The sequence below is a fragment of the Giraffa tippelskirchi genome, chromosome Y (assembly GCF_054371585.1).
Source record: "Giraffa tippelskirchi isolate mGirTip1 chromosome Y, T2T-mGirTip1v1.2.pri, whole genome shotgun sequence".
Lineage (NCBI taxonomy): Eukaryota > Metazoa > Chordata > Mammalia > Artiodactyla > Giraffidae > Giraffa > Giraffa tippelskirchi.
In genome coordinates this window covers 11,349,602-11,364,949 of record NC_137290.1, presented here as the reverse complement: position 1 = coordinate 11,364,949, position 15,348 = coordinate 11,349,602, and the positions used below count along the sequence as shown (strand labels likewise).

Below are 15,348 nucleotides of genomic sequence, written 5' to 3'. Positions count from 1 at the left end.
GCAGATACAAACTGCTATATACAAAAATACATAAGGTCCTGCTGCATAGTCCAGGGAGCTCTATCTGATATCCTGTAATGAAAATCAATCTGAAAATTCATACATCTTTCTATCTGAATCACTTTGCTGTGCACCAGAAACTAATACAACATCATAAATCCACTATAATTCTATAAAACAAAAACAAAAATGAACTCATATATATATGTGCTCTTGCTTCAGTAGTGTCTGCTCTTTGTGACCCTATGGACTGCATCCTTCCAGTATATACAGGCTTCCCTCATGTCTCAGACAACAAAGAATCTGCCTGCAAAACTATAGGTTAACATATATATATCAGTTCACTCCAGTTGCTCAGTCGTGTCTCACTCTTCGCGACCCCATGGACTGCAGCACACCAGGCCTCCCTGTCCACCACCAACTCCCAGAGTTGACTCCAAGTCACGTCCATCCAGTTGGTGATGCCATCCAACCATCTCATCCTCTGTCATCCCGTTCTCATCCCACCTTTAATCTTTCCCAGCATCAGGGTCTTTTCAAATGCGTCAGTTCTTCACATCAGGTGGCCAAAGTATTGGAGTTTCAGCTTCAGCATCAGTGTTTCCAATGAATCATACATATATATATATATATGTGTGTGTGTGTGTGTGTGTGTGTGTATGTAAACCTTACATATATATGTAAACCTTACATATATACCTGCATATGTCTAAAGAATGTTCCTAACAGGTCCATTCATAATAGGCCCAAAATGCCAGCTACCCAAATGTCTACAGCATTTCTCAGCTTTTGTGCTGGGAGTCCATTTGATTAAGGTCTGACGAGAGTCCATCCTTAAGGGTAAGGACCATCCTTAATAGACAGGCCAGATGGGGTGTGTTTCGGCAAGTGTGTGTCCATTCCAAAAGAGTGTCAGTTGCCACCATCTAGGGGTTTTGTGAGTAGGCCATTGTGAGCAGCAATGAGTGTGTGGGTGTTTGGGAGAGGGGTGACCGCGTGCCTGGGGGTCACTGTGCATTTGGTGATTCTGCAGTGTGGGACCCCAGCCCCCGGCCCTCCCTACCCACACCCCCGGGCATCCAGGCCCTTGTGTCTCCACAGCTCAGCAGTATAACATGGTTTTCCCCTGTCAACCTCATGTCCGGTCTCCTGAAAGACCTGGGTCCGGGCGGGGACTAGGTAGGGGAGGGGAGGGGTGAGGGTCGGGGCCCAGGTGGAACCCCCCGCCAGGGAGACAGTGATGCCAGGATGTTAAGCTCACAGAGGGGGTGTGAGGCCAGAATTTCCAGTCCTCCAACCCTGATAACCACAAACTTGTTTCAGGCAGTTTTAACTGCTCGATCTGAGCACCCGTGTAGAACGGGGGTGTGAAGGGGTTGTGAGCCGCTCCTTCCCCGCTTTTGTCCTGGTGGTCCCCAGGCACCTTTGAGGAAAAAGGTACCTTTTCCTAAAAGGTGCCCTTTTCCTAAATAATTGAAGCAGATGTACAATGCATAGAAAGGAGGCCAAAAAGATGCTATTTGAGTTAGTTCGAGTTTTCTCAGATTCATGTTCATTGAGTCGGGGATGCCATCCAACCATCTCATCCTCTGTTCTCCCCTTTTCCTCCTGCCCTCAATCTTTCCCAGCATCAGGGTCTTTTGAAATGAGTCAGTTCTTCGCATCAGGTGACCAAAGGATTGGAGCATCAGTCCTTCCAATGAATATTCAGGGTTGATTTCCTTTAGGAGGGACTGGTTTGGTCTCCTTGCTGTTCAGGGGACTCTCAGGAGTCTTCTTCAGCACCATGTATGAGACCTTGGCAAATTGTTTAACCTCTGTGCCTCAGTTTTTCTATCTGTGAAAGGGGGAATGATAAAATGGGTCCTGCCTCCTGGGGCAATTGGGAGAATTAAGTGTGTCATATGCAAAATAACTCACTCGGGTTGGTATCTGGCTTTCAAGAACCAATTGTTTATCTTTTAAAGATTTTTTACAGTGTGGACCATCTTTTAATTTTTTTATTGAATTTGTTTTACAATATTGGTTATGTTTTATGGTGTTTTGTTTTTTTTTTTTTTATCACAAGGCATGTGGGATTTTATCTCCCTGACCAGAGGTTGAACCTGCACCCCTGCACTGGAAGGCGAAGTCTTAGGAAACAATATTTAAATCCTCGTTATCATTCTGCCGATGCAGTATCAGGTTAACCCATGTATGAGCCGGAATGGCTTTCCTACATCTCAATATGTGAAAACTTCTTTATTTCCAAAAGCCACAAGGATATTCTAAATATCTGTGTAAAACGGGAGGAGATCCTAGTCAGTGGGAGAGAGATAAAGAACTAAAGAATAACTTTATTCACTCCTGGATTCAGCACAGCCTGGTGGCTGGGGATAAATCATAACAGATCAACATAAACATGAAACATAACAGATCTCGTCAGTGGTGGAAACCATAGCCATTCTCCTTTGCTATAAAAGGGCTTCCCTGATGGCTCAGTGGGTAAAGAATCTGCCTGCAATGCAGGAGACACAAGAGATGCAGGTCCAATCCCTGGGTCGGGAAGATCCCCTGGAGAAGGGGATGGCAGCCCACTCTACTATTGTTGCCTGGAAAAACCCATGGACAGAGGAGCCTGGTGGGCTACAGTCCACGGGGTCGCGGAGTTGCACTAAGTACAGACACAACTTTCCTCTAGTGATGGCAGCTATTAGGTGACACAGGATTGCCCAGCTAGGGACTACACTTCCCAGCATCCGTTACAACTGCATGTCGCCATGTGACCCGCTCTGGCCAATGAGAGGTGAGGAACAGTGATCTGGGTTTCTTGTAGGAGTCGCCCTTTGAAGGACTGAAGCATGTCTTCCCCTCTTCTCATCCCCCTACTTTCCCTGGAACCAGAAGCTGGACTGAGTGTAGGGGGTGAGCCCCCTCCAGACACGTGGCACAGAGCACCAAGGTCAAAGGACCCTGGCTGCCCAACTCCACAGAGCTGCACCGCCCCAGCCCTGGGAGTTCACACACAGACCACAGCCTTGGGAGAGACAGCAAGTTGGGTTCATTGAAGCCGCCATATTGGGGGTTTCACATGACAGTAGCCCAGCATGCATGATAGAGGGGCATGCGGGTGGCCTGGAGCGGGAGGCCGGGGGGACCTCAGGTTTCAGGAGATGTAGAGGACGTTGAGACCGCAAGGGGACACTCCCAGGCCTGGATCTCCTGATACTTTGCACGAGGCTTCGAAGGGGAGGTGTACTTCGGGCCAGCTCTCAAACTTACAGGAGAAGGTTGTGAGTCAAACTCGGAGTCGCTCGAATCCATGTAGAAGGTGAAGCAAAAACCCAGCTGGAAGGAAAGAAAGACCACAGAGAGGAGAGAGAAGAACTTTAGTGCCCAGGGGGAGAGGGCCCCCCCGCTTAGTTTGAGGAGCTGAGCATGGACTTCAGGGGCGACCCACCTGGGGTTGAACTCCTTCTTCGCCCAGTACAGCTGGGGATCCTGAGGCAGATAACCTGACCTTCCCTGGCCGCAGTTTGCATTTCTGTATAATGGACTATAAGTAACCGATCCCTCACAGAGGTGCATAAGGACTGAACAAAGTAATCCAAAAATGGATCATTAAATGTAACAAAGTTTGCCGCTTTGTGAGAGCTGGAAAACCCTCAGCTGTGACAATGTTTGCTTTGCTGATTTTCTTAAAACCATCTGCTTTCCTAAAAAATTAAACACTTCTTCCCAACAGAAAGCTTCACCCACAGTGCTGGCAGTATTGAAGCTGTAGTAATTTCTGGGAGGACTACTATTTCCATCCCGCGGTTTTTGAGCGTTTAGGACGCTTCAGCCTGAATGACATGTCAGGTCCCATTTAATCCTCACGAGGTGGCCTCTGATCTTATTTCTCCATCCTGCAGATGAGGAAATAGGGGTAGGGAGGCCCTGGTAAGCGTTCCCACTCTGACATTTGATCAGACGAATAGGTTGGGAGCATGCGGCACTCAGGATTAGAAGTGAGTACATAACCTTCTTGATTCTCCAGGCAAGGATACGGGAGCGGGTTGCCATGCCCTCCTCCAGGGGATCCTCCCAACCCAGGGATCAAACCTGTGTCTCCTGTACTGGCAGATGGGTTCTTTACCACTGGCACCACCTGGGAAGCCCATTTTTCCAGGTAAGCGTGGCACAGATGTGAACTCATTTCATTGCCCTAGTAATCCCATGTGGGGTTCCTACTGCCCTGTTTCACAAATGAGGAAACTGAGCCACAGAGGAGTTCAGGAACTGGTCCCGGGTCCCACAGCTGGTAGTGGCTGAAGCTGGGTTTGAACCCAGCGCTGAGACCCTGGAGTTGGGGCCCTTAGCCTCAGAGGGCTGGGATGCCAGCTGGGAGGCTTGGGGTGGGCAGGACAGTGTTCCCTCCACACGGTGCCCTCACCTCTGCAGAACTGTCCTTCTCCTGTTCCCAGGTTATCAGCCCTTCCCACTTGGGACATTTGGGGTCCAGATCCTTCTTGCGATGGGTGGGGCAGGGGTGTCCTGAGCATTGCAGAAATGCTAAGCAGCATTCCTGGTCACTGGATGCCATTAGCACGACCCCTTCAATTGTCACAAACAAAAATGTTTCCAGACATTGAAGGCGTCCCCTGAGGGGCAAACCGCCTCTGGAGGAGAATCACCACCTCATCCCTTCCTTGTGTTCTCCAGGTTTGGGGAAAGGGAGGGATCGCCTTCCCATTGCATTCCCATGGTCAGCTGACTTGGCCTGGGGCCATTAGGGTCCTGCATCACCTCAGTTCATGACTGGTTCTGTGGAGGACACAGGTGAGCAAGGGCCTGGAAGGCACAGTCAGAATTCTCTCTGCTTCTAGGTTATTTAGTGCATCTACAAGTGTCTCTCCAATGAGTCCCTATTAAATAGGGGAAAGTCAGATATTATTCAGCAAAGAACTGGGACAAGCATCTTGGCCCAATGGCTCAAAATTCACATCACCAGTGATGGCGCACAGACCTCATGTGCATCAAAATGTGATGTTCTGAGAAGGACACGGCATCACATAGGTGGTGCTCCAGAGATCAGAGCTTATCCTGAATTTCATTCATAGGGAGATGGCCAAAAATGCAACCAATAAACCACAATATGGGATGGGGGTGACTCTGGACTTCAAAATGCCTTCATAAAAGGCAAACAAGGCTTAGGAGACTGTCTAGCGTAAACAAAACTACAGATACGTTACTAAGTACAACCCCTGCATACACAACTAGACCTAGTGTTGGAGGGAAAAGAATGCCAAATGGACAGTATGGAGCATATTATTAATATCAAAACCGATACAGGGATAAGATGAAGTGTGTGTCAGGGCTGAATGCAGGAAGGTGACCATAGCCCCACCCTTAAATAACAGAGTATTGCATTTCTCAGGCGATACACACTTAGGTATATTATGTGTAGATATACTGCAATAAATATACATATATATTACATTTTGTTAAAGAAAATACACAAACAGAGAAAATGTTAGCAATTGGCGAATTTGGGTGATCTTTACACCGTCTGTGACTCTCACGTTCTTTTCCAATGTGATTTCTAAGGAGTCCTTCCCAGGAGTGCTACAGGCACTAATAGGAAAGACATTCTCGCAGGCATGTGACACAGGGCCTCCCCTCACCCCTCCTCACGGCTGCCCCTGGTTCTCACCAGGGTCCCTCCAGGCTCCCTTCTGGCCTGTTAAGAAGCCCAGAGACAGAGCAGATGCCTCGTTGGCCAAGGGTGAGTCACGTGCCCAGCCCAGGTACAATCACAGGGAACCTTGGCACCGCCGGCTCTGATTGGTCGGGGCGGACCTGGAGCAGGTCTGAGGATGGGATCAGATCCATCCAAAGAGCATGGAGACACGTGGTCTCCCCGGAAAAGTCAAAGTGGTTAGTAGGAAAAAGAAGAATGGTACCCAGGTAGACAAGGCCATGCTTGCCTCCACAGGAGGGACCGTTCCCGAATTCATTCCTTCATTTAATCAGCCCGTGTGTATACAGAGCCTGACACCGGTTACACCTGATCTAGACAGGGGATGTGTCACTGAACAACACGGGGGTTCCTGCTGGCATCCTCCCCCTGAACTACTCTCCTAAGGGAGACAGATTAGGAGCAAATAGATACACAGTGTAATCTCAAGTAGCAGTAATAGTGCTGAAGAAACTCAGCAAGGCAAGGCATCGGGGAGGCAGTGTCAAGGGCGGCTTCATGAAGGAGGTGACACAGGAGCAGAGGTTGGAATCAACAAAGAGAAGGAGGCAGGAAAGAGGGCAGCACCCTCAAGGAAAACCATCCCCTCCACAGGAAGGGGTCCCATCTGGGACGGCGGAGGGGCACAGGGCACCCAGGCACCCAAGGGTCTCTGCTGGGCGGAGAGGCTGGCCGATAAGCCTGACCTCTCAGGCCCAGGGTTCTCTGGGCAAAGGAGAAAACAACTAGACCCACCATGCCACACGTCGGCGCCCGTTTGGCTGACACTCTTGCGTTCTTTCCGGTGGGCCCCCTTTGCCGACCGGTAGTGCTCTCAAAAGGCAGGGCTGAGCGAGGAAGAAAGAGGCATGAGGCTATCTCGCCCGCTGAGGCTTGAGAAACTCGATAATAATAAGATGCTCATCAGGAAACCAGTGAAGACGCCTAATACCTGTGGAGTACCTGTTATGTGTCAGGTGTGCTTTTAAGTGTTTTGCAGGCATTAGCTTGTTTGGCTGTTCATAATAACTCTCTGAGATGGGCACTATATTCCTCCAACTTAGCAATAAGGAAACAGAGAGCTTAGGACCCTTGTGGGAGTTTGCACAGCAGTGCCTGCAGAGATGCATGAAGTTGCATCCTGAAGGTCCCCAGGGAACAGACAGGGCTTGTCAGTGAGTGGAGAGGCTAGAGTTAGACAACAGGAGCTCTGGAGATAGTGACGCCCTGGGGCTCCCATGCCCAGGAGGAAGGCACAGCTGATATGCAGGTGCCAGTGGGGCACGTCTCTCCAGAAAACACTAGAGTTTCCTCGAAGAAGACAGACATGTCAATTTTGGAGTCAAAGTTCCTGTTATTTCAAAGCTGCGCACAAATCCATCTATTTCCTTACACACTCCTCCACTCCTGGCCTCTCTCTGGAGGAGCATCCAGGCCACCTGTGCAAACGTCCCCTCGGACACTGCCATCTCCCTTTCTAAACATATGGTCCTGGATCCACTCCCCTGTGTAATGTGACCCAAGTAGAGTCCTGTTTCTACTTGCATATATTGTCATCATCAAACACTGGGAATAACCCAAATGGCCACCTGCACGAACCTGGTTAAGCTTCCCTGATGGCTCAGTGATAAAGAATCTGCCTGCCAGTGCAGGAGACACAGGAGACCTGGGTTCAATCCCTGGATCCAGGAAGATCCCTGGGAGAAGGAAATGGGAACCCACCCCAGTATTCTTGCCTGGAGGATTCCATGGACAGAGGACCTTGGCAGGGTTACAGTCTGAAGGGCAGCAAAGAGTCGGACATGACCGAAGCAACTGAGCACACACACATAGCACAGAGAGACTGTAGAATCCCAGGCAGCTGGAACAAAAACCAGGCATCCTGAGGGGGAGAGCCCTCCAGATGGACAGGGGACACAGTGCTTAAGGTCAAAGACCCCCAGGCCAGATGGCCAGGGTTCCGATCCCACTGTGAGCTGATGATTCACACTTGTCACCCTTCAGATTTCCCATCTGAAAAGGCGGTAATTCCTGTCCCTCCCTCACTGTGAAGCATGTGTGACTGGATGTGTGGAAAGACTTGGGACTGTGACTGGAAGATTCTCAGTGTCAGATCAGAACTAAATGAAACAAGACCCAGTATGAATGAAAGTTGCATGTGTAGTATGCACCCGTATATCAGACATAAATACACAGTAACAGATACATACACATCCTTTTCTCCATGAGTGAGCATAGAACATTCTAGAAAGCTGGACAAGGAGCTAGAAAGTAGCTATGTCTGGGGAAGGAACTACAAAGCTGAGCGACGGAGAGCCAGGCCTGTTGTTTTGTGTGATGGTTATAGGCTCCGACAGATTTGATAAAATACGGGGGGAAAGACATGGTGGATTCCGGCAATATCTGGCGTACCATCATCACGTCAGCTACAATGACTGGGTGTCCCCAGGCCCCCCCCTCCTTAAGAGGAGCCAGTGGGAGATACTTGGGGTTGGGGCCAGTCTTCAGGGTCATCCCTTCCCCATCAGCCTTTCCCTGAGGCCCTCCCCACTCCTGCCTGCCCACAGTTTCCGCCCCACGTGTGTCTCACCTCGTCTCTGTGGAGGCCTGGTCTGCACCTCCTCCCTTTCCTGGCCCCTGCTGGTGTTCAGAGGCAGCATGGTGACTCCACTGCTGCTCCCTGTGAACAGGAGAGACAGCAGTCAGTGCCTGGGTGGCAGAGCCAGGGGGCCCGGGTGTGAACCCAGAGGTCAGGTGCACTCAGACAGCTCCATCCCCTCCGCATGTCTCCAGGTCCCCAACATCCAAGGAACCAAGGGGACGTGTTGACAATGCCTCCCTCCTGGTTCTGTCCAAAGCCCAGCATGTGATCTGGGGAGACCGGTTGTCATGGAGCCTGGCAAGGACAGGGGCAGGGCTTGTGGTACCTGGGACTTACCCCCTCTAAAACTAGAAAACCTGTGACATAAAGTGCTGGGGACAGGAAGCTGCAGCTTGGCTAAGTGGGAATCAAAAGGGCCTCAGGAGTCTGGCATACAGCAGGCACTCAGTAATTGCACTCCTGGGGCATTCCCAGGGCTGTCTTTCAGCTCCTTCCCAGGGCTACCAGGCAGTCTGACCGAGGGGTTCAGACAGGCCCTCCCCTCCCTGTCCTCGGGGCCATCCAGGTCCACATCAGGACTGTGGTCAATGGGAGGGGCTGAGCCCCAGACCCCCCAGCACAGCCCGGGGGAGGGGCCGGCCCTGCAGGGAGGCTTCTCTGCACAGGCTCAGTGTGGGGTCCTCACCTCCGGCCAGCATTGCCCTGGGCAGGACTTGGGCCAGCGTGTCTGGGGGTGAGAACTGGGGGGATTCCAGCCTGCCAGTCACTAGCTGAGAGAGCTCAAGGTTTACCAACAGCACAAGAAAGCACAGCACACTGAGATTTGAGTTTCAGACACACAGATCGTTTTTTAGAATAACTATCTCCAAACACTGCATGGGTCGTGTCCTACATGACATAAAAATTCATTTTGTGTTTATTCTGCTAAACTGTGTTTCAGTATTGGCATGTCCCATGGACTACGTTCGATGTACTTGTACTAAAAGGTAATTCATTCTTCACCTGAAATTTCTATTTAAGTATTTATCATGTGTTTTACCTGGGATGCCCCAGTTTGGGGGTATTTAACTTCTTGTGCTGTCAGCTTTCCCATCCACAAAATGAGCAGAATGATGAAACGTGAGGATTACATAGAATTAAATGCATGTCAAGTTTGAGAACACAGTCTGACCCAGACTCAGGCAGTCCCGTGTCGGATCCAACTCTATCGCTGTTGGTGGCGGGGGTGGGTCAGGAGGCCTCCCCCCCAACGTCTCCCACGCACCTTCCCTGGATCACTGTCTCTAACCCTGGGACCCTCCAGCCTGACCTCTGACCTCTGATCTCTCCCTCATCAGTCCAGGGCCTCGTTCTGGGCCAGGTTGTCTGGGGGAGAGAAACCCTGCGGGAGGGAAAAGGCCCCTGGGTCACCAAGCAGCTGAGGCACAGGGACAAGGTGCTGGTCAGTAGGGCATGTGGGCTTCAGAACTGGGGCAGCCCTCCAGGACCCTCAGAGCTGGGACAACTCCCCAGGAATGGGAGACCCCCTCGGGTCCTCTCACGCACTCTGGCTCTCCATGACGTGCTCCAAGCATCTGGGGCACCAGGTGCACCCAGAAGTTTATTGGAAAGAACCGAGAGCCGCAGGCAGACACACTGCCCTGCAGCCCCAGAGGGGAAGACATAAGAGCTGTGTGCCCACCGTCCCCTCTGGCTGAGCCTGGCCCCCCAGCCCCGGCGCCTCCCCCGGAGGCCGCCCCTCTGACACAAGCTGCCCTGTGCCCACCGTCCCCGCCCACTGACCCCAGCCCACCCGGGCCTGGCCCCTCCCCCAGAGGCTGCCCCTCAGAGAGGCACCCTGACCCCCAAAACCAGACACGACCCCCAAAGTCCCTGGAGGTCGCCAAGCCCATTTCCGACGGCTGTAGTTAGCAGCACATCATCACAGCCATCCTCCGAGGACCTCCATATGCCTCCAGAAGTTTCTCTGTCCCTATTTGTCCCAACAGCCTCCCCCCAGAGACAATTTCTCAATCTTCTCTTTGGTCAGGGCTGTGCCTGGACCCGTGATTCCCACCTGATCTCTCCTGTGTCCTGCACAAAGTCCCGCCTCCTCCCCCAAACTAACAAGTCCACAGGTCTGTCCCTTGCGCTCCCTAAAACCTGGGGACCAGGACCCAGCTCCCCCTCCACTGTCCTGCGGGTGGTCACCGCCATCCCCTCTTGCAGATACCCCAGCCTCCTCTGACCACTGCAGTCGTGGCTCCTCCTGGTGACCCCAGAAACACTCAGACTTGGGAGGGGCCGGGAGGCTCAGAAGGTGAGATGGCCCTCAGGGAGGCCTGGTTCCTCAAGGGGCGCCACCACCCTCCCCATTGGGTCTCAGTGGCCCCCAGGTCGCGCCCCTGCACCCCACTCCCCAGGAGGCCCCCGCACATCCTCCCCGGGTGCCCCTACCCCATGCTCCCCGCGGAGACCCCGCAGCACCATCCTGCCTGAACATGAAAGTTGGAGACCCTTCAGGACCGTGGCCAAGGAACTGACCTCGAGACTATCATTGCGACCTGGGTCTTCCACCCTGGGCGTAGACGGGATGGGTCCCAGTGCCTTTGCTTGACGCCCGGACAGGGCTGGCTCTGGGGATGCCCGCGGAGCCTGTGGACAAACGCGAGAGAATGAATGCGGCTGGATAGCCCAGTCACACAAGGCCCCCGTCCCCGCCCCAACCCCCAGATATTAAGTCAAGAGGTTAACAGGGTCTCTGACACCCGCACAGGCGTCGGAATGTTCACCGCAATTCCATTATTCGTGGGGAGGGTCCCGAGCCTCTTCCTCCAGGAAGACCCCCAGCCTGCCAGCATCACTGTCCCTCCTATGAGCTGTCCCTACTGGACCTCAGTGCCTGGCCCCTCGCCCAGCGCGCCTACCCCACTGTGGGGCCAGGCCTTCCTGGGAAAGGCACAGAGGCTCAAGCTTCAGAGACCCAGGGGTGGGGGTCCTGCAGGATTACAGACACACAGTGACTCCCTCCCGCGAGCTGACCCCCTGCTCGGGACTCACAGGGGGACACTCTCAACAACTCCCAGCCACACCCCTGGCCCCAGAGTCCCACGTGTGCAAATAAAGACACACTTTGCACTTGTAGATCCTGAAACACACGCAAATGGGCAGTAACACATTGTGAGGTTCAGGAACGCTCAGGCACGCGTGCGCGCACACACACACACACACACAGACGTGCAGATACACACAGCTTCAAATACTGGGCACTTCCAGGCACACACACTCAGGACACACATATTTGCACAATTCAATCTGAAAGGACACTCTATGGGACACCCAGACCACCTCTGTCTGACACCCCAGGCTCAACCCCCAGTCTCACCTGGGGACCCATCCCCCAGAGGCCTCCCCTCTCAGACCACCCCCACCCCTGCCAGCAGGTTCACTCGCCTTTACACTCTCTCCAGATGGTGTTTTAAAACCTCACAATCACTCCTTTGGACTTACAGGTTTGGTAAACAGTGAAACCTACTAGGAAATCAAATCACACAGATAAGCAGAGAGAAACCCTGGCGTGTCTCTCTCAGACACCCTCGGAGACACCCAGCCGTGCACACGGACACACACATACCCACACCCACACCGCAGTCACAGACATTCCTGGAAAATCAGAGTCACCCCTTCAGCTCGCGGGCCTTTTGGAAACGCTAAGACCCGCTCACAGATCCACACACACAAACGTTCAGGTTTAGGTTCGTGGAGCTTGAAAGAGCAGACAATCCGGGCAGATACACACACAGACACATGCATGTACGGACTTGCAGAAACACCTATTTTCAAACAGACACTTTGGACACGGGGACATAAAGACACAGACGCCTTGGCACACACGTTTGCAAAGCCGGAATCGGCCTCCAGACACAGGATCGCCTAGGGCTGGACCCGGGGGCCGACGCCCGGTCTCCCCTAGAGGTCGCCCCCCTCAGATGCGCGTCCCCGGCGCGCTCCAGGCACCCGCCGGCCGCAGGCGCGGGCGCGGAGACACACGAGGCTCCATAACGCTCCAGCAAGCACGATTCTCGCCAGCTTGCTCTGGTGCCCCCGAAAGGCTCCGGAGGGGTTGCACGCCCCTCCGCACTCCCCCAGGCCCCCGTCTAGGCTCCCCCGAGTCAGCCTCCTGAGCTGCCTCCGGCCGTTCCGGAAGGAGGCCCCGGCCCTGCCGCCTCCCAGACAGCCTCGTCCCCCACGGGAGCCGCGCGGCCCGCAGACCCGCGCTCCTACCTCCTGGCGTCTTCGGGCCGGGCGCCTGCTCCTCCTGCACCTGCCCAGGGAGGAGGCCCAGCCAGGCCTTCACCCACAAGGCCCAGTCCTCCTCGCTGCCCTCCAGCCTGCTCTCTTCCCGGCGGCCCGAGGAGCCCTCGGACCACGAATCGCCCGCCTCGCGCCTCAGAAGGGTCTGAGGACTGCGGCCGCCCTCGGGGAGCCGCGGGCTCCTCGGGGGGCTCCTCGGCGCGCGCGCCAGCGCCCCGCCGCCGGAACGCACCCGCACCTCCGGGCGGGCCGCCTCCGCCCTCCCCGCGGCGACCCCGCAGCGCCAGCCCGCGGCCCGCCGCCCGCCGCCCTTTGCCCGCCGCTCCGCACTGCACACTCGCCCGGACGGCGCAGACCCTTCGGAGCCCCGGCAGCGACTCGGCTCTGGGCTGCCCAGAGGCACAGAGTCGGGGCGGGCCGGCCCCGGGCCGCTTCCTGGCGTCCCGCGGAGGCGGTGAGGGCGGTGGGTTCCCGGAAAACCCGCCTGGGGACACCCTGGACAAAAGCACGGAAGGAGCGGCTCCAGACCAACGACCCCGCCCGGGCCCACAGGGACTCAGATCGGGTGGGTACAACAGTGCCCAAAACAGACAGCAAGTGCTAGTGCTGGCTGTGGTTTTATTACCAGGGTTGGAGGGTTGGAAATGTTGCTCTCATACCTGCTCTGTGAGCCCAGCGTCCCTGGAATATTGTCTCCCTGGCGGGGGGTCCACCTGGGCCCCCCGCCCCCAGCGCCCCTTCCCCTCCCCGACCTCGACCCAGCCTGGGCCCAGGTCTTCCAGGAGGCAGGTGGGGTTGACAGGGAAGAACCAAGAACCGTGTTATACTGCCGGGCCCAGGTCTTCCAGGAGGCAGGTGGGGTTGACAGGGAAGCACCAAGAACCGTGTTATACTGTCGAGCCGCGGAGACCCAAGGGTCTGGATGCCTGGGGGTCGGGGGGGTGGCACTGATGTCTGGGACCTGGGGGCCTGCCCTGTGCCTACTTCAGATACACAGTTACCCCCAAGGCACACCCGCACACTCACTGCTGCTCACAGTGGCCTACTCTCAAACCCCCAAGATGTATTTCTCCTCCATGGACCAGAATCTCCTCCCCTCTTTTTTGATATGCAGATAATTAGAATGAGGAAGTTATCTTGGGTATTGACCATGCAGTAGGCACCAACCCAGTGTCTTTACACATGTCGATCCCCTTAATGCTCACGACCACGTGGCCAATTCTGTTATTCTGTCTCTTTCTGAGATAAGAGAACAGAGGCACAGAGTTCCTGTCGCTTGCTTCAGGTCACACAGATCATAAGGAGCCAAGCCAGTATTCCAATCCAAGGAGGCTGACTCTAGAGACTGTGCCAACAGGACTTAGCAGTTAAACAACAACAAGCCTCTGTATCAGACTCCTTTGGTGGCAAGCAACAGAAACCCTGATTCAGGGCCTTTGCACTGGCTGTTTCCTCCCCCTGCAGTGCCCTTCCCCCAGGGTTTTTCTGTTGTTGATTCAATCAGCATCTTTTCCAGTTCTTCCTTGCATGCAGGTATTGTTGACTTCACCGCTTATGAGATATTTATGACAGTTCTTTGGTGCTGGCTGACTTTAAGATTATCACCAGTTTCCAGCCCTCTGTTACTTAGGAAAGCACCCACTCATTTCTGAGAAGTCAAATGATCACCCAGGTGAGCTTCAGCACTTCAACAATTTAGAAGATTATAGAGCGAGTTTTCTCTTTAAGATAATACATGCATTTCACGAGAATCCCAAGTCGTAACAAGGTGTATTCATTAAAACAAACAAACAAAAAGCCTCTCTCTCTCTACCTTCTACTTTTGAAGTTTTAATTTTGTGGATATTTATAATCTATTCATCTTGAGAAATTTCTTTCAAAAGTTTTGCCTTCAAAAACCAGATTCCAGGGGTACAAGCACATATCCTTCCGACTGATTAAAGGAAAAGCAGGAGAGTCGGTGAGGCGGTGAAACCCCTGGAACTCTTGTGCATTGTTATGGAAGTGTGAATTGGTGCTGCTCTTTAGAAGAGAAAACTGGTGGCTGGCATAACGGCACATATGCACGTCCAACCCCAACAACCCCATTCTTGGGTATATTCCCAGTAGAAATGTGTATTAAGCTAACAGAGGGTGTGTACGAAGATGTTTCACGACACCTCTCACACTGTTGGTGGGAATATAAACTGGTGCCGTCACTCTAGAGAACAGTGTGGAGGTTCCTTACAAACTAAAAATAAAGCTATCGTATGAGCCAGCAATCCCACTCCCAGACATGTTTCTGAAGAAAACTCTACTTGGAAAAGTTCCACGCATCCCTATGTTCAGAGCAGCACTGTTTACAACAGCCAAGACATGGAAGAAACCTCAGGGTCCATCAGCAGATGAACGGATGAAGAAGATGTGGTACATATACACAACGGAGTATCACTAAGCCATCAAAAAGAATGAAATTATGCCATTTGCAGCAACATGGATAGACCTCGAGATTATCATACCGAGTGAAGTCAGGCAGAGAAAGACAAATAACTTATATAGATGGAATCTCATAAAAATGAACTTAGAAGAAACAGAAACAGATTTGCAGACATAGGAAACACACTTATACTTACTGAAAGGGAAAGGGGTTGGGGAAGGGATAAATTAGGCCTTTGGGATTAGCAGATACAAACTGCTATATACAAAAATACATAAGGTCCTGCTGCATAGTCCAGGGAGCTCTATCTGATATCCTGTAATGAAAACCAATCTGAAC

The 15,348-nt window shown here is 53.1% G+C and overlaps 1 protein-coding gene across 1 annotated transcript in view; it reads right to left on the bottom strand.

Moving 5' to 3' along the window:
• Window positions 1-2,041: 2,041 nt before the first annotated feature.
• The window catches only part of LOC145537701 (uncharacterized), a 29,271-nt gene continuing 15,964 nt past the window's right edge, over window positions 2,042-15,348 (bottom strand). The window contains exons 2-5 of the mRNA XM_081568550.1: window positions 12,564-13,077; window positions 10,824-10,934; window positions 8,289-8,378; window positions 2,042-3,327 (exon numbers count right to left, since the gene is read on the bottom strand). Coding sequence (XP_081424676.1) covers window positions 3,258-3,327; window positions 8,289-8,378; window positions 10,824-10,934; window positions 12,564-13,077 — 785 coding nt within the window. The 3' untranslated portion in view covers window positions 2,042-3,257. The remainder of the gene's footprint in view (window positions 3,328-8,288; window positions 8,379-10,823; window positions 10,935-12,563; window positions 13,078-15,348) is intronic.